The 25,443-nt window shown below is 43.9% G+C and overlaps 2 protein-coding genes across 8 annotated transcripts in view; one reads left to right on the top strand and one right to left on the bottom strand.

Annotated features, from left to right (window-relative positions):
* btbd16 (BTB (POZ) domain containing 16) overlaps window positions 1–25,443 on the bottom strand; it is a 183,470-nt gene that overhangs the window by 2,897 nt on the left and 155,130 nt on the right. For 2 of the 7 annotated variants that reach the window (XM_070876692.1, XM_070876694.1), the window contains one exon: window positions 7,705–8,710. In XM_070876692.1, coding sequence (XP_070732793.1) covers window positions 8,450–8,710 — 261 coding nt within the window. In that variant the 3' untranslated portion in view covers window positions 7,705–8,449. Of the gene's footprint in view, window positions 1–2,696; window positions 6,511–7,704; window positions 8,711–11,055; window positions 11,288–25,443 lie in introns of those variants that run through there. The other 5 variants (XR_011592758.1, XR_011592757.1, XM_070876693.1 and 2 more) reach the window with 5 other exon arrangements.
* On the top strand, window positions 3,016–25,352 carry LOC139260426 (uncharacterized). Its single transcript, XM_070876991.1, has 6 exons — window positions 3,016–3,033; window positions 15,523–15,717; window positions 17,920–18,064; window positions 18,352–19,110; window positions 21,963–22,130; window positions 25,339–25,352. The coding sequence occupies exons 2-6, from the start codon at window positions 15,643–15,645 to the stop codon at window positions 25,350–25,352; spliced, it is 1,161 nt and encodes a 386-aa protein (XP_070733092.1). The 5' UTR covers window positions 3,016–3,033; window positions 15,523–15,642.

Raw genomic sequence — 25,443 nt, 5'->3', positions numbered from 1 at the left:
TGCGTAAAGGTGAGAACTGGGTATGGGGAAAAAAAACCAAGTAATTGCTTTTGAGAAAGCCAGAAACATTTTATGCTCCAACAAGCTGCTTGTATTGTATAACTCTTGTAAAAGACTCGTGCTAGCATGTGATGCGTCGTGGTACGGAGTCGGGTGTGTATTACAACAAGCTAACGTTGCGGGGAAGTTGCAACCTGTCGCCATGCTTCCAGGAGCTTGTCGAAGGCCGAGAGGGCCTACAGCATGATTGAGAAAGAGGCAATAACGTGTGTGTTTGAGGTAAAGAAAATGCATCAGCACCTGTTTGACCTCAAATTTGAGCTGGAAACCGATCACAAGCCCCGCACATCCCTGTTCGCTGAAAACAAGGGGATAAATACTAATGCCTCAGCCCACATACAAAGGTGGGCACTCGCGCTATCAGCGTATAACTATACCATCCGCCACAGGCCAGGCACCGAGAACTGTGCGGATGCTCTCAGTCGGCTACCATTGCCCACCACGGGGGTGGAAATGGCGCAGCCTGCAAACTTGTTGATGGTGGCGCAGCCCGCAGACTTATTGATGGTCATGGAAGTGCCCGCCAGATTAGGACTTGGACCAGCCAAGATCCTCTGCTGTCCCTAGTAAAAAACTGTGTACTGCATGGGAGCTGGGCTCCGTTGAAATGCAAGAGCTAATCAAGCCATTCCAGCGGCAAAAGGACGAGCTGTCCATTCAGGCACACTGCCTGTTGTGGGGTAACCGCGTAGTGCTACCCAAAAAGGGCAGGGAGACGTTCATCTCGGATTTTCACAGCACACACCCAGATATAGTAATGATGAAAGCGATAGCCAGTTCCCACATATGGTGGCCCGCTATCGACATTCCTGTGTATGGCAATGCAGTGTGTGTGCTCAGTTGAGCAACGCGCCCAGAGAGGCAACACTAAGTTTGTGGTCCTGGCCCTCCAGACTATGGTCGAGGATCCATGTCGACTATGTGGGCTCGTTTCTCGGTAAAATGTTCCTGGTGGTGGTGGATGCTTTTTCAAAATGGATTGAATGTGAAATAATGTCGGGAAGCACCGCCACCATTGAAAGCCTGAGGGCCATGTTTGCCACCCACGGCCTGTCTGACATACTGGTTAGTGACAACGGGCCATGTTTCACCAGTGCCGAATTTAAAGAATTCATGACCCGCAATGGGATCAAACATGTCACCTCGGTCCCGTTTAAACCAGCCTCCAATGGGCAGGCAGAGCGGGAAGTACAAACAATCAAAGAAAGCCTCAAAACGAGTCACAGAAGGCTCACTCCAAACCCGCCTGTCCCGAATACTCCTCAGCTACCGCACGAGACCCCACTCGCTCACAGGGGTGCCCCTGGCTGAGCTACTCATGAAAAGGACACTTAAAACCAGACTCTCGCTGGTTCACCCCAACCTGCATGATCAGGTAGAGAGCAGGCGGCAGTAACAAAATGTAAATGATGGTCGCGCCACTGTGTCACGGGAAATTGATCTGAATGACCCTGTGTATGTGCTAAACTATGGACATGGTTCCAAGTGGATCGCGGGCACAGTGATAGCTAAAGAAGGGAGTAGGATGTTTGTAGTCAAACTAGACAATGGAGAAATTTTCAGAAATCACCTGGACCAAATGAGGCTGCGGTTCACAGACTGCCCTGAACAACCCACAGCAGACACCACCTTTTTCGAGCCCACAACACACACCCAAAGGATCAACGACACCACGCCGGACCAGGAAATCGAACCCATCACGCCCAACAGCCCAGCAAGGCCAGGCTCACCCAGCAGCCTTGCAGGGCCAACAACACGCCAGCCCAGCGAGGGCACAGCCAAACACACCAGAACAGACATTTGTACCGAGGCGGTCCACCAGGGAAAGAAAGGCTCCCGACTGCCTCACCTTGTAAATAGTTTTCACTTTGACTTTGTGGGGGGGAGTGATGTTGTGTATCTGTAAAGCATGCACTCACATGTTCCGCCACCAGGGAGCGCATCCCCTGAAGTCCCAAGGAATCCTAGCATCCCTTGGGAACACTGTATATAAGCCAGCCCCTAAAGCCTGTTACTGACTCTGGAGTGTCTTAATAAAGACTGAGGTCACTGTTACTTTAACCTCCCTGTGTGCAATCTCATCTGTGTTAGGAACACAACAGAGAGCTGGAAAAGGATGCAGGGAGGGGAGGAAGAAGACAGTGGGGGAGGGCTGAGGAAGGGAATGGAGAGGTGATAGGGAGGGGGAAACAGAGGGGAAGGGGAGGAATGGATTGCTGAGGGAGATTGAGAAGTGGGATTGAGGTATACAACAGCCAGCCTTTGGGGAGGAAAATACAGCCAGTGGGGGAGATGGGAAATGCAATTGAGGGGTTCACAGTAATAACAGAAATGAAGTACGGTAGGGGTAGCCTGTGAGGAGTAACTGCTGCCAATGGATTGTGGGGAGAGGGAATTGGCAAACAATGGGTGGGATTTGAACAGGAAATACGTAATGCGAGAGGGATTGAAATCTATTTCATCAGAAGGAGCCAAACATTACTTTAGAATTTGGATTAAGACTGGCCACCTGAAAATCATTTGGTCCTTAAAAAATAATGTTGCATATAAATTGCCTGAAAAATGTTCTATCTTGCAGCTTTGAAGGTATAATCAGTGTTAATTGTTAATATTTTCCCATGAATAACGTGGCTTACAGATAGTTCACGTTTTGAAAACTGATAATGAAACAAAATATATTCTGTGAGAGAGCATTTTTTTAATAATTAATTTACTTGTAATTTTATTACTGTGGAGAATGAACTGACGAGAAGTACATTTTTTATTTTATGAATGTTGAAAGAAGAGATTCCATATGCATCTATATAACTTGTATTTCAAATCAGATGGGTAAGCCAGTAAAAAGACATATCCACATCTCTTCAGGTAGAACTTCAACCGGTCAGAGCAGAGTTCTCGGTGAGCCCGAAGGAACAGCACAATCGTTCCGTCACATGAGTGGATGTATCCACTACGAAGATATTAAAGCAAAATGTGAGTGTTTAAAAGTAAGAATTTTATACCACCTGAAGTCATGGGTTCAAATCATCAGGGGATGTATGAATTTGTGTAGGGTGAAGTTAAGGTCATAGGCTAGACATTGAGGTCTTTCTTTTCTATGTATCACTCAAACCTTAAGCCCTGGGATTTCTGCCCTATCGGTAGGCAGAAGATTTACGTGGTTGCAATATGGCCTCTGGTACACCTCAGCTTGAGGTTTGAATTCAGCATTTTTTTCCTAGGTCTTACTTGAAGATTCTTTCTCTGACCTTGAGTATTTATATTTCAATTTTTTTTTTGCTGTTGGTGTGATTACTATTCTTGAGGTTTACTCCTGGTCCCTGAATGGTGTTGGTCAAGTGAAGTCATCCTGTTCTGAGGATAATCTTCAGAATTTATTCTGCAGACTGTTAGCTTTTTGAAAAGTGGAAACAAAATTTGGAATCCTCATGCCTGATATGAATTGTAATGAAGCCACATAAAGGTCATGTCTATTAGTAGCTGGACGCAGTTCTTCAGAACAAAACTAAAAACTCATTGAGTGTTAACTGAAGACAGTGGAACAGTGCCATTCTGAAGAACAATAAAATACTCCTAAGCGAAGGTTTGGCAATATGTACCAAAGCAAGACGAACAAACTACTTTTAAGCTTTGAAAAAAGATGGTGGAGAAAAATAACTCTTGCGCAGGAAGGTACTACATTAGAAAAGAGTAAAATAGAGGTACTGTGTCAATGGAACTCACAGAGACAGACTTCAATGTGATTTGACATTAATCTAGTTTGCCAGACTGTTCAAATGGAACCTTCTGTCAGACTTTCCTATGAACTGCTGCTTGTCCAGTTTGTTGATTATTTCAAAAATCAAAAATGTTAACAGTCCTGGAAAATACTATGTATGAATCCATTTTTTTTCTTTCCCAACTTAGGCAATTTCTAATGAAAATCTTGAAAGACAGCTGATTAAATATGTTAAGTTTTTATCAGCTTTTTTCTTCCACAATGCAACTACAAGAGATGCAGACCTTTAGACCACCCCCACATCTTTCATCAGCAGGAACCATTGTGTTCTCAAACTTATGAACTAAGATAAAGGTTTCATTGTACAGCTGAGTCAGTTCACTTGTTAAGAACTCAACAGTCCTTTATGACATGAATACCAGAATAATCTGTATTCAGAATATTTCTGGTTGCTTTTATTACACAAAAATATAAAAGGCTGTATTGTTCTCTACTTTTATTCATGTGAAAAATAGATGTAAAATTCTTCAACTTTGAGCCTAATTAAGGAAAATGTTCTAAAAACAGTAAACAGCCTTGAAATATAGTGTTAAGTAGGGTTCAGCTTTGAAACTTATGCTTCAGTTTGCTAAAATGGATTCTTGAGTTTCTGATGATTTGAACTTTGTTATTCAAATGCCAAGCCAATTGAGAAAACAAGGTTCAGATTATATTTGTCTGCAGATCATCTGAATTGCACCCAAAGACAACCTTCAAGTTCCCAAGTGTCCTGGTTCCTCCATTTTTTCAATGTAATTTGCTTCTTAGTGCTTCGAAAGGTACTGTAACAACATTATATAATGTTATTCTGCAAGCCGCAAAGCACAATATGTAAACACAGAAATGTTTAGGTTTTCATCTTGGCAAGTTACTGAAGGTTTACCTGGACTGCCTCTGTTGGTTAACTCACTGCCACTGAAATTCTTCACCTTCTGTGATAGTACAAATCAACAAATTAAAATATTTCAATATGTGTTCCCAGTTATTTGATCCACAAGTGAAGAACAGTGGGCTTACCTGTTTAATCAAGGACGAAGTGAGCATTTACTGGTTTTCATTTTTGACAAAATTCAAGGTTGGAATCCTGAACAGCTGATTACAAGGCTGTTTTCACATAGTTGAGCATGGGACAGGGAATGCCATCATGTTGGAAACCAGCTTCTAACCAATCGGATAGCTATTGCCAGTACACATTACGAGGACTATAATCCTTTCCCAACACACTCATGGTCGCCCATGTTGAAAGAAGAGAAACGAATTACTTGATGTGACCATTATTGTCAGGTGAAGAATCAGAATCTCTCAATTACCTTCAGCGTGAAAATTAGTTCAACATGTTAATAAGTTTGACATAAAATCAGATAATGTTGGCAATATATAGCAGATGAATCAATTCCAGAATTCTCTGGGGCCAAAAGTCGGTACCACCTGGTTTGGGGGCGTAACTGAGGTGAGGCGAAACTTCCTGCGCCAGGTGTGGAAGTCCCACCCCGGCAGCGAAATTGGGGTTACCGCCCCCGAGAAGAAGTGGAGCGCAATGTCGCGCACTTCACTTCCTCTTGGGGGCAGGACTGAGGCGCTAACCGCAGGAACTTAAGTAGCGCTACGCGGAGCGCCGCATTGCGCTGGTGGGAGCACAGGGCCCTCCCCTTCCGTTAAAAGTGTGCTGGGCTGCAACATCGCGCACGGACCTCACAAATTCGACAAGGCAAGGCCGTGACCGGTAAGTAGGTCATTGTAAAAAAAATTGCGCACCACATCTCCCTTCCATTTACTCCTGGGCAAAAACGGGTCACTGCATACGGTTTTTATCTGGTTTTTGCCTTTCCCAGGAGATCACATGGGTCCGGTTGGGGTGGAGTGTAGAATGTTTCAGTGTAAGGGGTGTCGCAGTTGTTTGGGGCGGACTGGTTGGGCTGGGTACTCTTTACCTTTCCGCCATTGTTCATTGTTCATAGGTTTATATGTAACCTTCAGGGCTGCTGACCAAGGGCCGCGCGGCTCTTTGTCAGCCGGTGCAGACATGATGGGCCGAAATAGCCTCCTTCTGCGCTGTAAATTTCTATGTTTCTATTACCGGCAGGAGTGAGGCACTTCCGGTTTTCACCTCCACTAACTCCCATGGAATTTTGCGGGAGGCGGCAGCGCCCCGGGTGAGAAGTTATTTGTCCCAGGGAGCGTCAACAGGAGGTGCAAACAACGCAATTTTCCCCCCTCTGTTTTAAGTTAATATTTCTAGCATCTGGAGATTTTATATATCTATGTTATAAGGTTTCTGACAAAGGGTCCACACCTGAAATATTAATTATTTTGTTCTCTCCAAGATGCCGTCTGACATGCTGAGTGTTTAGCATTTCCTGTTTTTGTTTAAGGTTTCTCATGTTTCTACCTGGCACTTCACATTACTGCCTTCTGCAATTAAAATGCTTTACCATTTAAGTTTGGTGTCTTGGCAAAAAAGAAAGTTCACAACAGTTTTGCAGATACACTTTTACTAACAGAAAACACTCAAAGACAAAGAGGAATTTACATCCCCTCGAAACCAAACAATTGTTACTTAAATAGTGGTGTTCTATTCACTCAAATTTTTCAACGCATTTCTAAATAGTTTGATTTCTGTCTCTTTAAGTTACAGGAAAAAGAAGAGCAAAGGTCACATAAACAGGCATTGTCAGTCCATCCACCAACAGGACCTGAGGAAAACATAAGGATCATTAATCTTGTTTGACAGAAATAGGATGATAAGAATAAGACATTTATAAGAGAACACAAAAGCTGCTTTTACAATGCGGCCTGAGTTTTGCAATATTCAGCCAAACTTCCTGTTAGCAGGTTGCACTGCAAGGTTCAACATTCCATGCATGCACAGGCTGGCTGTGACATTTTGTCCAGTACATGTGCTTGGATCAGTGACATCATGATGTTATAGACTTTGTGTGTCACAACACATCATCAAGATGCCACCACCAAAACACAATGTGCCCAAGTTTCCACATGATTTGCGCCTGATTTTTAGGAGCAACTGGTGGAGAACGGACTATCTTAGAAATCGTAATTCTCCACATTTTTTTTTCTGCAGTTCTAGTCAGGTAGAACAGTTCTACTTTGGAACAGAATTTTTTCTTCAAAAGGGGGCGTGTCCGGCCACTGACGCCTGATTTCAAAGTTTCCACAGTGAAAACGTACTCCAAACTAACTTAGAATGGAGCAAGTGAAGATTTTTGTAGAACTGAAAAAACCTGTTCTACACATTAAAAAATCAGGCGCAGGTTACAAATTAGGCGTCCGGAACGAGGTGAGGGGGGGGGGGGAGGGGGGGGAAGGGAAGTCATTAAATTCTACAATAAATCCTTATTTATACTTCTACAAATATTATACAAATAAATCCAACCTGAATAAAAATTTATAAGTAAAGAAAAGATTAAATAAACCACTTCCTACCTGCGTGAAAGTGCTTCAGCCAGCCTCACAAGTTCGTTCGTTCGTTCCCGACGGCAGGGGGGGAGGAGGAGGAAGCCGTTGCCGACAGCGGGCGGGCGGGAGGGAGGGAGTGCGGGCCCAGCCAACCGCCCGCCCGCCCGCACGCAGCACGGGGGGGGGGGGGAGGAAGACGTTCCCGACGGCGGGCAGGCGGGAGGGAGGGAGTGCGGGCCTGACTGACCGACCGCCCGAACGCAGCGGGGGGGGGGGAGGAAGACGTTCCAGACGGCGGGAGGGAGGGAGTGCGGGACCGACCGACCGCCCGCCCGCCCGCCTGAACGTAGCAGGGGGGGGAGGAAGACATTCCAGACGGCGGGCGGGCGGGAATGCGGGCCCGATCAACCGAACGCAGCGGGGGGGGGGGGAGGAAGCCGTTCTAGACGGCGGGTGGGAAGGAGACAGTGAGAAGGCTGCAAGAAGCCTCAGTGCTGATGTGCTGATGGCAATGTGGTTTTATTAAAAAATGTTCAAAAATTAAACAGCTACAAAGAACTACAAAAATGACCGAGTGCCAATGTTTCCTTCACACTGCGCGTGCGCAAACGCTCCAACGCGCAGGGTTGCCGGCAGGAAAAAAACTAATTTAAATAGTACCCGCCCCCTCCCACTTACAAAATCGGCACGATTGTAGGCTCCGCCCCCCTAAGCGCCGCGCCAAACAGACAAGGAGCTGCAGGGCTCTCCAGAATCGCGAGTTTTTTTTCCGGCGCCGTTTTAGGCGCGAAAAACGGGTTCCCAGCTCGGAGGGGCGTCCGTTTTTTATCGTGTGGAAACTTGGGCCCACCGTTGCTGCAGCAGAGCATTTATTGGTCCCATTAAGACCAGCAGTAGCTCGGAAGACCCAGTGAAAAATAGATCTTCCTTGCAGCTAGTTAAAAGAATTGTCAGGTTTACATGTGCTATGATGGTCTCTGCTGTAGGTGCGGATTGTCAAAGAACATAAAAACAGCTCCATAAATCACGTACCAGAGCAATGTGTCTATGCTCAGTAAATTTTTAAAAATAACATTTATTGTTGTTGCTATATCTGGTTTCACCATCATCATTCACAATGCCCCCGATTGCACAATTAACATTATAATTGAATTGGCAATGACTGCATCCACATTATAGGGTATTGGTTTGTAAATTGTTAATGATTAGGTTAAATTTCTACAATGGTCGGTAGGATAAAAAAAAAACCTGTGGAAAATCATTGTTTAAGACATTGAAATAATAACTTACCTCACTTTGGCAGGTCTTTTTGGTAACACCAAATTTCTGGCATATATAACCAGTACTAAAGACTTTCCATTCTTCATCTATCATTGTCTGCACTTGAATCTGATATTTCACTTCACGTTCCTGTCGTAAGCTGACAGCATTGTGTTCAGTAATTCCAAAAGGGATACTTGAATTTGTATGATTTAGTCTCTGGAAATATCAATGAATTTGTTGATTTAATATAAGTGAAACCAGGAGGATTTTCAATGAAGGTACAGTGATTATTGATATTATTCAATGCCACACTTGTGGATTATTTTACCACTTTTATTGACTGCTATATTCCACTGCTTGAACTATTTTAGATCACTATCTAATAAAAACTGAGAAGGAAAGGGATGGAAGGGAAGAAAGGAAAAGAGGCAAGGGAGTGAAATTTGTTTTTTTATCAAACACAAATGAGATTTTCTGTTTCCTCTGTATTTAATGGCCTGCGAATGAAAATGCAGAAACAGGTGGAATTGAAATGTGTGATTTCTGGAAATGCGATTTTGTCACTAACATTTTCGCCCCGATTTTCATCAATTTGTATAATAAATGCCAATGTTAGCCATAGCCAACAAACAATACAAGGCAATTCCATTAATGGTCCCAATAGTAAATGTTTTTGGTTCGATCTTTTTGTGTGTTAAGGTGCTACAATTATATGCAATGCTGACTACGGGTACTAATATTTTTCTCTCTCCTTTATATTGTTTTATTTTTGCAAAATTCAACTGCCTGCCCTTGACTTTTCAGATGTAATTCTTCTGTGAATTGCAAGCATCTGTGCCAAAATAAATATTCAGTAAGGAAGGCCAAAGATCTCTAGTAACGAGAGCAAGTCAATATTGCTTCCAGGCAAGTGCAGTCCAACATTTATGCACTCAGGAAAGTGCACAATGGTCAACCAAGGACCCAAACTGTTGCCATTTTCTGTCATATAAAAAACTGAGACACAAATTTCTCTGCTCCACTTCAGTGTACAAATGAAGTATGTAGACAAGACCAAACTGAACTGAAGTGTATATAATCTGTTACAGCTGAATGGATTCAGCCACCTAAGCATGACAGAGGAGCAGGGTATCTGAAGGCTTAGGTCCACCATGAAAGCTTTGACAGAGGAGTACCATCTGGCCATGAAGAATTCCATTGGGGACATCACATGTCAGTCACTTTTTTATTCTGCGTTTCCTTCTTGGACAGTGAAAAATATGTTGAAAGTAAATTCATTTTATTGTGTTTTTTTAGCACTTTTGGTGAATGTATTTAATTGTTGTGCTAGCTCCTTGTGGCGTGAACCTCTCCATGTTGCTTGTTGATGTATACTATGCTAAGTCTCCCTTAGCCAAAGGAGTAGTACTGGTGTGTAGCTGAACAGCCATTTGTTGAGCTGCAGGGGATACAGAAGCTCTGTGATCGGTAAGGGTGATTAATCCTGATAAAGCAGCATCAGTGCCAGAGGTTTCCTTTTCTCTGTGGGGGTCACTGTTTTCAGTGGTGGGCCTCATGGTCAATTGTACAGGGCTACATGATAACACAGAATCCGTGCTAACATGAGTGCCAGCTAGCTTTTTATGTGCCACACAATGCCACGTGCTCAATTGCACATTGCAGTAAAGACAACTATGCATCCATCCAAATTATACCATCTTTCATTGGTCACGTGTATGGAGACAAGTGATTCTTCAACATGGGGCTGGTGCTGCATCATCTTCCACTGAAAAACAGTCCCAGCCAGATCTCGATGAAATTCAAGAGAGCTACTCAGCATGGTGGATCTCACCCTGCCCCAGCTGGATCCTTATTAACCCATGGCGGTCCCAGGGTACTCCTTACTCACCAGTGACTCACCCTGTGACTCTTCCTCAACTTGACTATGATCTTCGCTTGCAATGCGTGCATCTGTGCAAGTGGCTGTTTCAAGTTGGAGTGATGAAGATGTTTAGGTTAGCAGTGTTCTTCAGGTGTCCCTTGTGGACCACTAAGTTCCCCTTGCTCTGGGCTAATGGTACAATGAATATGTAAGCACACTAATCTTTTTGGGTACTGTAGTGTCATTATATACAGCACTGTGCACTTTTGCACAGTGTGTATGAACAAATTGATGTAACATATCTTGCAAATTAAAGAATAGATGATTACATAGCAGAACTTTTATGCACCTTTCCAATCTCCATAATCCAATCGTCTTCTGGATTCTCCAAACAATTCAACTGCTGTTCTCTCCTTCATATTGAGTTGTATGGTCCACCGTTTGTTCCATACTACAGACCTGATTATGTGCCAGCTTTGTCTTTCAGCATCAGAGTTGTGGGGATTGAGACAGGATGATTTGGACCACAGAGATTCCTTCATGCAGCACATTCTCTTACCCATCATAGCATATATGTTTTCACTTCGGCAACCTTACTTGCTATCTCCTTATCAATCTTTCTTCATCAGTGCTGTATTTTTACATGTTTATCTTTAACCGACTGTTTTCCTTCATGTCCATAGATTATTTGTGCTCCTACCTTATGCTTTACATATGCCCACTTTTTTCAAGTTGCACAACTTCTTCTGGATCTCCAGCCAAGTTCTCCAAGTTAACAAGAAGTTCTGTCTTCTTGTATCAAATTGCCATGCTAAGTTGCCTGTTGCCTTCTTTGAGCGGAGGCTACCCTCAACGAAATCTGTTTATGATGGTTCATTACATTGGTTACGACTGCATCCAGGGCTTGGTGTGAAAACCTGAAAATTGACAAACTTTGCCACATATTTGGACAATTAGCTGCTTGAGAAGCATTAAAGTTCGTATTACAGATACATTGCATAGGGTAAATAAGATCAGAGAAATAAACACATGGCTCAAAGACTGGTGCGGGAGAAATGGGTTTCGGTTCATGGGGCACTGGCACCAGTACTGGGGTAAAAGGGAGCTGTTCCATTGGGACGGGCTTCACTTGAACCGTGCTGGGACTAGTGTCCTGGTGAATCGAATAACAACGGCTGTAGAGAGGGCTTTAAACTAAATAGTGGGGGGAAGGGTTCAGATGAGCGGAAATTTAAAAAGTCAAAGAGCATGGAGAAGGCAATAGAGCAGGGTAGCACTGGGAGAAATGATAACCAGAGTGTGACAGGAAGGGACAGAATGTATAAACATAAGAGTGTATCAGAAGATGGGGTCAAAGCAGGCAAAAATGGTAAAAAAAACAAAATTAAAAGCTCTTTATCTGAATGCACGCGGCATTCGTAACAAAATAATTGAGTTGATGGCACAAATAGATATGAATGGGTATGATCTGATAGCCATTAGAGAGATATGGTTGCAAGGTGACCAAGGCTGGGAACCGAATATTCAGGGGTATTTGACAATTCGGAAGGATAGATAGAAAGGAAAAGGAGGTGGGGTAGCTCTGTTAATAAAGTATGAGATCAGTGCAGTAGTGAGAAATGATATTGGCTCAGAAGATCAAAATGGAGTTAAGAAATATTAAGGGGAAGAAGTCACTGGTGGGCATAGTCCATAAGCCCCCTAACAGTAACCACATGGTTGGACGGAGTATAAATCAATAAATAATGGAGTCTTGTAAAAAAGGAATAACAATAATCATGGGCGATTTTAATCTTCGTATTGATTGGACAAATCAAATTGGCTAAGGTAGTCTTGAGGAAGAGTTCAGAGTGTATCCGGGATGGTTTCCTTGAACAGTACATTGTGGAACCAACCAGGGAGCAGGCTATCTTAGATCTGGTACTGTGTAATGAGGCAGGATTAATAAATGATTTCCTAGTAAAGGATCCTTTCGGAAAGCGTGATCATAACATGGTTGAATTTCAAATTCAGTTGGAGGGTAAGAAAGTTGGATCTCAAACCAGTATCCTGAGCTTAAATAAAGGAGACTACAAAGGTATGAAGGCAGAGTTGACTAAAGTGGACTGGGAAAATAGATTAAAGTGTAAGATGGTTGATGAGTAGTGACAGATATTTCATAACTCTCAACAAAAATATATTCCAGTGAAAAGGAAAGACTAAGAGAAGGGAGAACCATCCGTGGCTAACTAAGGAAATAAAGGATGGTATCAAATTGAAAACAATGGCATACAAAGTGGCCAAGATTAGTGGGAGGCCAGAGGATTGGGAAACTTTGAAAAAAAACAGCAAAGGACGACGAAAAAAATAATAAAGAGAGGGAAGATAGATTATGAGAGTAAACTAGCAAAAAATATAAAAACAGATAGTAAGAGTTTCTACAGGTATATAAAAAGGAAGAGAGTGGCTAAAGTAATTGTTGGTCCCTTAGAGGATGAGACTGGGGAATTAATAATGGGGAACAGGAAAATGACAGAGACTTTGAACTAATAATTTGTATCGGACTTCACGGTAGAAGACACTAAAAACATTCCAATAATGGATAATCAAGCGGCTATAGGGAGGGAGGAAGGATCTTAATCACTATCACTAAAGAAAAAGTACTTGGTAAAATAATGGGACTAAAGGTGGACAAGTCCCCTGCACCTGATGGCTTGCATCCTAGAGTCTTAAAAGAAGTAGCTGTAGAGATAGTGGATGTATTGGTTGTAATCAACCAAAATTCCTGGATTCTGGGGAGGTCCCAATGGATTGGAAAAACGCAAATGTAACGCCCCTATTTAAAAAAGGAGGCAGACAGAAAGTAGGAAACTATAGACCAGTTAGCCTAACATCTGTCATTGGGAAAATGCTGGAGTCCATTATTAAGGAAGCTGTCGCAGGACATTTGGAAAAGCATTATACAGTCAAGCAGAGTCAGCATGGTTTTATGAAAGGGAAATCATGTTTGACAAATTTGCTGGAGTTCTTTGAGGATGTAACAAGCAGGGTGGATAAGGGGGAACCAGTGGATGAGATGTATTTGAATTTCCAGATGGCATTTGATAAGGTGCCACATAAAAGGTTACTGCACAAGATAAAAGGTCATGGGGTTGGGGGTAATCATCATAGGCAGTCCCTCGAAATCAAGGAAGACTTGCTTCCACTTTAAAAGTGAGTTCTCAGGTGACCTACTGTACAGTCCAATACGGGCATTACAGTCTCTGTCACAGGTGGGACAGTGTTTGAAGGAAAAGGTGGATGGGGAGTTTGGTTTGCTGCACACTCTGTCCGCTGTCGGCGCTTGATTTCTGCATGCTTTTGGCAATGAGTCTCGAGGTGCTCAGTGCCCTCCTGGATGCTCTTCCTCCACTTAGGACGGTCTTGGGCCAGGGATTCCCAGGTGCTGGTGGGGATGTTGCACTTTATCAAGGAGGATTTGAGGGTGTCCTTGAAACGTGGGGCTCGTTTGCCGTGTGGGAGTTCCGAGTAGACCTGTTGCTTTGGGAGTCTCGTGTCGGGCATGCAGACGATGTGGTCGAATGTGATCACTGCTCCGATGCTGGGGATGTTAGCCTGAGCGACAACAGGGATGTTGTTGCATCTATCCTCCCAGTGGATTTGCAGAATCTTGCATACATTAGCATGGAGAGCGGATTGGCTAACAGAAGAGAGTCGGGATAAATGGGTCATTTTCCGGTTGACAAACAGTAACTAGTGCGATGCCACAGGGATAGGTGTTGGGGCCTCAACTATTTACAATTTATATTAATGACTTGGATGAAGGGACTGAGTGTAATGTAGCCAAGTTTGCTAATGATACAAAGATGGGTGTGAAAGCAAGTTGTGAGGAGGACACAAAACATCTTCAAAGGGATATAGACAGGCTAAGTGAGTGGGCAAACATTTAGCAGATGGAGTATAATGTGGGAAAGTGTGAGGTTATCCACTTTGGCAGGAAAAATAAAAAAGCAAATTATTATTTAAATGTAGAGAAATTACAAAATGCTGCAGTAGAGGGACCTGGGGGTCCTTGTACATGAAACACAAAAAGTTAGTATGCAGGTACAGCAAGTAATCAGGAAGGCAAATGGAATGTTGGCCTTTATTGCAAAGGGGATGGAGTATAAAAGCAGAGAAGTCCTGCTACAACTGTACAGGGTATTGGTGAGGCCACAACGAGAGTACTGCGTACAGTTTTGGTCTCCTTATTTAAGGAGGGATATACTTGCATTGGAGGCAGTTCAGAGAAGGTTCGCTAGGTTGATTCCTGAGATGAAGTGGTTGACTTATGAGGAAAGGCTGATTAGGTTGGGCCTCTATTCATTGGAGTTTCAAGAATAAGAGGTGATCTTATTGAATCATATAAGATACTGAGGGAGCTCGACAAGGTAGATGCAGAGAGGATGTTTCCCCTTGTGGGGGAATCCAGAACTAGGGGGCATAGATGAAGAGAAATTTCTTCCCTCAGAGGATTATAAATCTGTGGAATTCTCTGCTCCAGAGAGCTGTGGAGGCTGAGTCATTGAATATATTTAAGGTGAAGATGGACAGATGGTTGAGCAATATGGGAGTGAAGGGTTATGGGGAGCGGGCAGGGAAGTGGAGCTGAGCCCATGATCAGATCAGCTATGATCTTATTGAATGGCGGAGCAGGCTCGAGGAGCCAAATGGCCTACTCCTGCTCCTATTTCTTATGTTCTTCTATTTTTCATTATTGCTAATAAAGTGACATTCTCCAGAATCAAACAGCACAAAAGTATGCATTCCTCTGGTTTTATTAGAGATCATAAGCTGCAAAGAAAAGTGGGCATTTTTCCTCGTATTTTTTTCAAAGAGTAAAATATAGGGCAATGTGGCACTGCTTTATTTCTGCAATGAGATGCAGTAACAATACATCCAAAGAAAACAAGAACAAATCAGTAATCATAAACCAGAATATGCACTGAAAGCAGAGGTTAGTAAATTATGTCTTTAGGTTTTGTTTTCTCTACATTCAAATAACTTGGCACAACCAATTCAAAATTAATGTTTGACTAACCTTGATATTAAAAAGCAACTAGAATTAGGCCCCCTTACAAATTCAATTTGCCAATTGTTTTCTGTGCAAGCAGATTTAATGATGCATAATATTTGTCTGTTTGCTTAGGAAGTGCATTCAACTTTTCCTGCAGTTGCTTCTAAAGGAAGTTCTGCAATGTTTTGAAGGTGACTTTGGACAAGCTGCCACTGTTACTATCGGCCTGATTTGGTCACCTGTGAGGACTTCATGATTGGTGGGGAGAATGCAAGTTCCAGACCTACCTCTGGAGAGAAGCTTAAGAAACCATTGTTGCTTCTTCAAGTAAGATGGCATATTGTGACTTGGTTTCTTCCAACAGCTTTCATAAATGGAAATTGTTGTTGCATGACTTCTCGTGATTTTTTTTAGGCTTTACTGTATTTTGCTATGTGCATTATTTTTTTTGGGTGGAACGTTTTCCATTTTGGCACTTCTGGGTTATTTTCTGTCAAGAATTTCCTCCAATATTGTTGGCTTCCCCTGCCATGCAAATAGCACTATACAATGCGAAGAGGAGGAAAAATGTTGTGAGGATTTTGATAATGCTGCATGATTTAGATGAGGCTGGCATGTCCATGAGGAAATCATGTTTAACAAATTTGTTGGAGTTCTTTGAGGATGTAATGCACAGGATAGATAAGGGGGAACCAGTGGATGTGGTGTATTTGGATTTCCAGAAGGCATTCGATAAGGTGGCACATAAAAGGTTACTGCACAAAATAAAAGTTCACGGGTTTGGGGGTAATATATTAGCATGGATAGAGGATTATCTAAGTAATAGAAAACAGAGAGTCGGGATAAATGGGTCATTTTCCAATTGGCAAACCGTAACTAGTGGGGTGCCACGGGGATCGGTGCTAGAGCCTCAACTATTTACAATCTATATTAATGACTTGGATGAAGGGACAGAGTGTAATGTAGCCAAGTTTGCTGATGATACAAAGATGGGTGGGAAAGCAAATTGCGAGGAGGACACAAAAAATCTGCAAAGGGATATAGACAGGCTAAGTGAGTGAACAAAAATTTGTCAGATGGAGTATAATGTAGGAAAATGTGAGGCTATCCACTTTGGCAGAAAAAATAGAAAAGCAAATTATAATTTAAATGGAGAAAAATTGCAAAGTGCTGCAGTACAGAAGAACCTTGGGGGGGGGGGGGTCCTTGTGCATGAAGCATAAAAAGTTAGTATGCAGGTACAGCAAGTAATCAGGAAGGCAAATGGAATGTTGGCCTTTATTGCAAGGGGGATAGAGTATAAAAGCAGAGAAGTCCTGCCACAACTGTACAGGGTGTTGATGAGGCCACACCTAGAGTAGTGTGTACAGTTTTGGCCTCCGTATTTAAGGATGGATATACTTGCATTGGAGGCTGTTCAGAGAAGGTTCAACTAGGTTGATTCTGGAGATGAGGGGTTGACGTATGAAGATAGGTTGAGTAGGTTGGACCTATACTCATTGGAATTCAGAATAATGAGAAGTGATCTTATCGAAACATATAGGGCTAGACTTTCCGCTTTTATGCAGATCAGCCAAAAATGGGCGTTATTTCCAGCGTGGGCGGTAAAAATGGGTTTTGAGATCGGCGGATTATCGCCCATTTTCAAAACCGTAACTTTCCGTAAAATTTTTTTGACCTTCTGCCATAAAGTGTCGCCGACCATAGCAACGCTCGATTCCCGCATTTCAGGAGGTCAGGTGGCATCATTACATGCGCAGAAGAGGAGACAGAGAATGAGTGAGCAGAGAGGGACTGAATGCGTATGGGTGTGTGGTGTGTGCTTCTTTGGCTTTTGTGGGAGGCACGAGGGAGATTCACCAACAACAAAACGCCTACTAAGCACAAAGAAGGTAGTTGGCACCGAGCTTTTGTGGGGAAAAAAATATTTAACATGGAAGGGATGGAGGAGGCGACCCAGCACGCTGTGGAGACTGAAGACACTGGCGAAAGCAGTGAGCTGTGAAAGGAACAATTGGGAGGACGCAAAAGAGCAAGGAGGTTCTCAGACGAGGCAAATGCCTCCCTCATGCAGGAGGTTGAGTCACGTGGGGGTCAATTGACCCAGGGAGGGCATGGAAAGCCCACCCCAAAGGCCTACCAGAAGATATCGGCCGAGATAGCCAAGGTGGTCCCCGTCGGCGACTAACGAGGTGCATGAGGACAACCAATGCCGCCAGCGCTGGAACGATCTTGTCAGATACGCCAGAGCAAATATTACATTTATTTACATGTACTTATATATTTATATAATTGGAATTGTAAGTGTAATGATGAATAAAATCAGATGTGATGTCTTGCACTTAAACCAGGAAGGTTGTACTCATAGCCTGTGGTCACAGTGTATGTCTTTTGGTAAAGAATGATAATTTTCATTATAATCATGATTACATCTGTCGGTTATGTGTTGTATCAGTCTCTGTGACAGTACTTAGCAATGATATCACGCAATGATCTCATGCCAAGTTGTGCTGTTGTTACCTTTTACAGAAAAAGCTTTCGAGGAATAGGGCTGAGCAGAGACGAACGGGTGGGGGGCTACCAGTCATTGTTGACCTCACCGACATCGAGGAGCGGGCGCTGGCACTAGTGGGGACTCACTCCCGGTTGGCCACGATGGCAGCAGCAGAGCCACGTGAGTAAAGTATACACCATTGCATGATGTAAAGTCAATAGAGGCCACACCCACTCATATCCGACCAATATTATATGATAGATGAATCATTAAATTCTTCTCTAAATAATGATGTCCTCATGAGAATCATTGCAATGCAGAATTTGGTGATAGTCATGAAATGTGATGTCTGTGATGATCGTGATAGCAGTGTTGCTTTTGTCGTGCATATGCTGTGTGTAGCGCTGGACTCACCTTGTGACCCAAGCACCCCCTTCTCCTCTAATAACCTCATTTATGTTTTGCAGCTCAGCCAGCTGCACGGCCCCATGCAAGGACACCGAGCCCAGAAGGTGGGGGCGCAGGGACAGACTCGCCGGACTCTCATCGATCTGGTGCTGAGGAGCATCGATTCTGGTATCTGCTGGGTCCCTTCTCAACAGACGACAATGTCGACTTCGAGGAGTCTGCATCCCCAATCTCCTTAATCCATTCGACACCGATGATATCTAGTGCTCCTGTGGCCATTCCCACATCAACTGTGGCGGTACCAGGCCCAAACACCTTGCCACAGGGCACCCCAGGTGTCTCCAGGACAACGTCGACCAAGCGAAAGTTGCTTCAACGCAGCAGGTCTGCTCCACGAGCGGAAGATTTGAGCGGGGACATGGTACACTTGTCCAGGAGGAGTGTTGACATAGGTCAGCAGATCCAACAGACAATGGGGGGCATATCCCTCCAGCTGGCCAGCATGTCTGCCACCATGACGGAGTACGTGCCGCGGCTGGCGGAGGTCCTGGAGCTGATAGCCAGGAACACTGGTGGCAGAGGCCTCCCAGTGGTCCCGGAATGCGGCACTGCACCCCAAGGTGCCACATCCCCATTGCCAATGACACATGAAAGCCAGGAGGAAGATCTTGCTTCTGACCCGGAGGACGTTCCCACCTCGGGACCGTCCTCTCCCGTATCCGTCCAAGCAGCGGTTCTGCCGTCATCCCCCCCAATGAAGCAGCGCCTGAGGAGCTCCTCGGCCAGGCGGCTTGGAGTCAGGAGGGGAAGAGGAAGGGGTAGAGGTGGGGAGAAGAAGCGGGGGGGAAAGAAAAATGAGGTGCAAGGCCGCAGGTGTTGTCTTGGGCATATTTTTATGTTGTTGGTGCTATTTTGGTGGGAGGGTCGGGGGAAGGGGCAAAGGGGCTACCTTGCTGGTTTGCATTTGTGTTATGTGTTGCTGGAAATGGTGACCAATCGAATGATGTAAATGTGATAAATCTGTTGTGGGGTGGGGTGGTTTTTACAGTTATAATTATGATTTCACACAAATGGTCGGATTAAATGTTTTTTATTTAACATAACCTTGTTGCGCATTGTCTCAGATAGCTGCACCGTTACACACTGATTCCTTAACATGAAAGGGTATAATTACACTTAACTTGAATCAACTTAAACTTTAACTGTCACCAAGGTGATGCATACCATTGATGTATGACCTGCACACCCAGCAGTGTTGTATCTTTGTAAATAACAACAACGTTCTTTCAAGCAAAGCGCTCATTTATGAGCTGCTGACGTAAGAGTCTTGCAGCTACGTAGCCACCACAGGCCCTTTCCTGCGGTCTAGAGGGGGGCCCGGGGGCATGGTTTCAGCATCAGCCTGACTGTCTGGCCCGAGGTCAGCATCCACCTCCTTGTCCTTCTCTTCCTCTCTCTCCCGAGGTGGACCATCCAGTCCCTTCTGGCAATTCTTGTCCCCTCCTGATAGCCAAGTTGTGCAGCATTGAGCACACCACCACGAATTGAGCTACCTGCTCAGGGTGGTATTGGAGCTCGCCTCCTGAGTGTTCCAGGCATCTAAAGCACTGTTTAAGCACTCTAATGGTTTTCTTGACAATATTGTGAGATGCTCTGTGGCTCTCGTATCGCTTCTCGGCTTCGTTGTGGGTGTCACGCAGGGGGGACATCAGTCAGGTGGCGAGGCCATATCCTTTGTCGCCAAGCACCCAGCATTGACCTTGTGGCTGACTGGTAAACATGTCAGATACAGCACTGTCACGCAGGATGTGAGTATCATGGATGCTGCCCGAAAATTTGGCCTTCACTGCCATAATGATTTGTTGGTGGTCGACAACAAGTTGCACATTCAGGGAGTGGAATTCCTTGCGGTTCCTAAAAATCTCTGAATCCTGAAAAGGTGCCCGCATTGCAATGTGCATACTGTCTATTGCTCCCTGCACCTTGGGGAAGTTAGCAATTCGGTGGAATCCTAAAGCCCTCTCAGTCTGAGTCTCCCTGGTCATGGGGAGGCTGATAAAGTCCATCCTGCGTGTGTAAGGGACTACAGTGACCTGTCTAATGCAGTAATGTGTGGCATGCTGAGATATAGCGCAAATGTCGCCAGCTGAGGCCTGAAAGGAACCCGACTCGTAGAACGAAAATGCCGCGGTGACCTTGACCTCGACGGACAGTGCGGTCCCAATGGTGCTGGCAGGCTGCAGATTTCCCCTGATGAGCTGGCATATCTCACTGATAACCTCCTTGTGGAAGCGCAGTCTCCTAAGGCAGGTGTTATCGGACAAGTTGAGGTAAGACCGCTTCTCCCTGTAAGTGCGGAGGGTGTAAGATCTGGTCCTCCTCATTAGTCTGGCACATCTTAGATTGGGCACATAATACTGTCGAATATATCTTCTGCCATCTCTAGTCTGCAGCATGAGCGCACTCATCAAGACAGGCTGCAAAATGACAGGCCCCATTCCAATAACTATCAGTATTAAACCGATTGTTCACAAACAATAAGTGTCCCCACTAAGAAACCTAAAGTAAATTCCAATCGTCCACAGTATGATAAGATGTCTGTTCAGATGTTCACATCACCTTAAAAGACCTCCAGAGTACATCCAAACACCCCCGAAGTTGAAGTAGAGCAGCCTTTTAAATGAAGCGACCTGTGATTTAGAAAATGGTGTCCATACCACCGTGATTAGTTCAGGTGAGAGCAACTTTTTCACAGCGTTTTTTTCGGCGAGCGATAAGTAACGCTGGGAGATTTTCTGGGCGTTAGTTTCGGCAAATGTGATCTTTGCGACAAAAAACAGTGGCCGGGCGGTAATATTAAATCTCGGCGTTAATTACGTGCCGAAAGTAACACTGGCCGATATTATGGGCTAAAAACAGTGGAGGTCCAATGAGATTTGGGGGTCCATGTACATAGATCATTAAAATATCATAGACAGGTGCAGAAAATAATCAAAAAGGCTAATGGAATGCTGGTTTTTATATCAAGAGGACGAGAATACAAGGGGGCAGAAGTTATACTACAGCTATACAAAGCCATGGTTAGACCGCACCTGGAGTACTGTGAGCAGTTCTAGGCACCACACCTTAGGAAGGATATATTGGCCTTGGAAGGAGTGCAGCGTAGATTTACTAGAATGATACCTGGACTCCGGGGGTTAAATTAGGAGAGATTACACAAAATTGGAGTGTATTCCCTGGAATATAGAAGTTAAGGGCTGATTTGATCAAAGTTTTCAAGATATTAAGGGGAACTGATAGGGTAGATAGAGAGAAACTATTTCAGCTGGTTGGGGGGGGGGGGGCGGTGTAGGGCGAGGGTCCAAGTCTAAAAATTAGAGCCAGGCCTTTCAGGAGTGAAGTTAAGAAACATTTCTACACACAAAGGGTGGTAGAAGTTTGGAACTCTCTTCCGCAAATGGCAACTGATGTTAGGTCAATTGTTCATTTTTAATCTGAGATTGATAAGATTTTTGTTAACCAAACGTATTAAGGGATCTGGGGCAACGACGGTTATATGGAGTTAGGTCACATATCAGCCATGATCTCCCTGAATGGCATAACAGGCTCAAGTAACTAAATGGCCTACTCCTGTTCCTATGTTACTGATTCCTTCTAAGCTGTAATGCAGTTTGGAGTTTTCACAGGAGTGTGGCCTTCATGTATCAAGCAAGTAACAAATACTACGTTTTGGAAAGAGCAACACCTTCATCACTGTCTTGTGGAGAGAAGCAACAGGTGAACAGGCACAAAACTTTCACCAGCTGGCAGGGTTTCTCGAATGCAGAACATCATACAGGTATTTGACACTCATGGGGAATCACATCACCTCATCTTAACACAATAGCCAACATTAATAGAAAGAATTTCCACTCAATTAATATTCAAGCACTATGTGACTGCATCATTATGCATGTCAATAGGCATTATCCAGGAAGCAGTAATTACTTCATCATAACATGGTGGTCCACAATTCCTGCATTATTTGAAGAATGGACGGATAGCTTTTGGAAGACCAGGGCTATCCAGGGTTATCCTCTGCAGGCATGGCAGTCACCCCCACTGAGAAACCCTTTAACGGAGGAATGCCTTAGCAGCTGCTTCCTGTTTCTCAGCAGCCACTTCCACTTACAAGACAAGTATGCCATGCAGCTTTGGCATAATGAAAGTGTGTATGCACCGCCACAACCTCCCCTTTAAATGGTGAGCTGCGGCCCTTTAAGAGCTGTTGCCTTGCTGGCTTGACTGTCCCCCAGCAAAGCTGGGAATCTATTCAAATTAGGAGTAAGTACAATCTTTGTAAAATTAGACCAAGCCAGGTCTCTTGAGCTGTTGGTATAAGTACATGGACGCGCACACACACAGCATGGTCCAGTTTAAACACAATTTTGCTGTCATCTCAAAATTAGGACTCGGAAGTAGTATTTAAATTCTAGCTCTTTTCTAATACAAGGGCCCAGAATTTTCAGGAAAGTTTCAGTGTAATGACCTCATAAGAGCGGAGTTTTGCCATTTTTTTGAGGAAATTTGTACGTAACCAATTTACGCTATATTTACGCCTAAACACCGATGTGTGCAAATTTCCTCGATTGTTTGCGCTGCTTCCAAGACCCTCTGTCACTCATTTACATAGCTCCATCACTCATGCAAAAGACCAGATTATGCAAGTATCCTGGATGTATGTAAATAATGTGCTGGTGTAGATTTACACCTTAAAGTTTAGACACGTCATGGCCCAGTCACCGGATACTGGCATAACTGAGATTTCTGGAGTTCAATAGCCATTTTCTATTGGAAGAGGAAGAGGAGCAACACAGGCAAGAGATTCTGAGAATGAGGTGCTACTGCAAAAGACAGTGGACCAATACATTTCCCCTATTGGTGGCACTGCACTTGCACTTGCTTGAATGCTGGATGTTATGTTCCGGCGTAGGCAAATGAGCTCCGCAGGAAATTTGGACGTCAGCACGAAAACCAATCTAAATTTCAGCATAATATCTGCCTTGATGCAATCCAGGAAATTCCAGACCAAGGTGTTTAGGGTGTCACCCCTATTGCAATAGATTCTCCTTCAAAGTTTTATTACCAGTCATTAACAATTTCATCTTTTTTATCAACAACCATACTCTCCTAAAACCTCACCTTGCTTTTTGCACTTTTTACCGACCATTTTTTCTTTTGCATAGGTCTATCATGACAAAGTTTATTTGTAAAGGGTAGGGGAAGAAATTGATGCAAATTTATGCAGCATACTGTACCCAAAGTACTAAATCATGGTTTTAACATTAGAAAACATGGGAAATATCATTCAGCCCATCAAGCCTGTTTTCTTCACAAAAAAAACAGGCATGAGTTTCTGCAAAGATACTCCCTGGCCCCAAATGCAGTCAAACAAAACTACAGAACATTTATCCAGCTTTAAAACCCACACTATGGGATCAAAATTGTTTTGGCCGTTTTTGAGACGGTGTCACCGCCAGAGTTCTGATTTTAGCGCCGGACGTTCGGCGCAGCCTCAAAGTCCTAAATTCAGTTTGTATGCCCAAAGATGAGAGAGCAGCGCTAAAAAGTGGCGTTGCACAATCATTCTCAGGTGGCAGCTCAGGAGGCCTACTGAATTTCCCGACAGGAGGCTGCCGCCATGCTGGAAATAAAACGTTAAGAGTGCTTGGGGCTGATCGGCGTGGATCGCGCGGTGCCGTCGGTGAACAGGGAATTAGAATTATTGCAGAGCCTGCAGCAATGGCCCTTCCATTTCAGGGAGGGAAGGAGCCTCTGATCCCGGCAGCGCTGCAAGGAATATTGTGCAGTGCTCTGCCGCTACCGCCCCTCTTGCCTGGTTTAGCGTGCCAAGGTAAGTAGTAGCGCTTGATTTAGCGCTCCACTTCCCTCCTGGAGTGCTAAACTGGAAGTTTGCGTCTGCTAGAATTGAATAGTGCCCGCCTATACTTTTGTGCTCCTGTAAAAGTTAGCGGCACAAACGGAGCGCTATGCAATTTCTAGCCCTTGCTTTCCAATGAGATGAGAGTTACAGACCCCAGCAGCTCATGTTCAGCAAATCATCTCTATGTACACTCATCCTCACAATCTTGAATTGCATCCCTAAACAGATAGTTATCCAGTTCTTTAAATTAGTGAATTGCCACAGGATCAACTACTTTTGCTGGAAGTGTTCCATATATCCACTAATCTCAGAGACTAAAAATTCCTCTGCTGCCTAGTTTCGCCTGAAGGTGATCAATTTTATGTAATAATCTGTCTACTTCTATGCTCAGATTATGTAGTCTGTTAGTATTTACATCATCCAGAGCTCTCTGCTTATTGAAGACCCATAAAACGACACAGAGAAAATAAAATAAAATAGATTGCCAGGAGCTTTCCCTTCAGTAGGATGAATAGTTTTTCCTCTGCCATAGTGGTATTGCTAATCTGGGAACAAACACTGCAATACAACTAAGCAAGTTCCACACTGGGCCAGTGCCAAATTTGGAATTACCATCAGAGGTTCTCAGAGGTGCTGAGATCGATAGATTTTTGAATATTAAGGGAACAATAGATATGGGGATAGTGCAGGAAGGTGGAGTTGAGGTAGAAGATCAGCCATTATCTTATTGAATGGGGGAGCAGGCTCGAGGGGCTGAATAGCATATCCTGCTCCTAATTCTTATGTTCCAATACCACTGCTTGTGAAAAATGCTACTTTTCTTTCAACGTGCTGGTGAGCAGACACTGAGCTAAACTGCAGTTTAGTTGCATGTGAAACATAGCCACAATGTGAAGAAGGGGGTGGATTGGACATGAATCTAATCAATTGATCACCTATTTCTGTTGCACTTCTCTAAATGCTACATGCTGGACAGTGATTCTAAAATGCAATTGTGATGGAAGAAATCTGGTACTATAAGTTACAGTGGAAACACGGATCCCTTATTATTCTGCCAGCTTACTTCATTACAAGCAGCTGATGCAGTAATTTTACTTCATATCAGATTCATCTGTTCCTGCAGTTTCCATCCCATAATTTAATTTGAAAATAATACTGCTCTAAAAGGAAAACATTCCATAAATGGACTAAGCACAATCCATTGAGTTGCAGGCTAAAATAATGCGAC

This window comes from Pristiophorus japonicus, chromosome 3, assembly GCF_044704955.1.
Source record: "Pristiophorus japonicus isolate sPriJap1 chromosome 3, sPriJap1.hap1, whole genome shotgun sequence".
Taxonomy (NCBI): Eukaryota; Metazoa; Chordata; class Chondrichthyes; family Pristiophoridae; genus Pristiophorus; species Pristiophorus japonicus.
Note: the sequence above shows the minus strand (reverse complement) of the source record. Positions and strands in the feature narration are given on the sequence as shown.

What these genes read in the sequence shown, in the direction of transcription:
- LOC139260426 (XM_070876991.1), top strand. Translation starts at nt 15,643, where the DNA reads ATGATTGGTGGGGAGAATGCAAGTTCCAGACCTACCTCTGGAGAGAAG. An exon ending in AACCATTGTTGCTTCTTCAA is followed by an intron (nt 15,718 to 17,919) that starts GTAAGATGGCAT and finishes TACCTTTTACAG; the next exon opens with AAAAAGCTTTCGAGGAATAG. An exon ending in CAGGAGGGGAAGAGGAAGGG is followed by an intron (nt 19,111 to 21,962) that starts GTAGAGGTGGGG and finishes GCTGTAATGCAG; the next exon opens with TTTGGAGTTTTCACAGGAGT.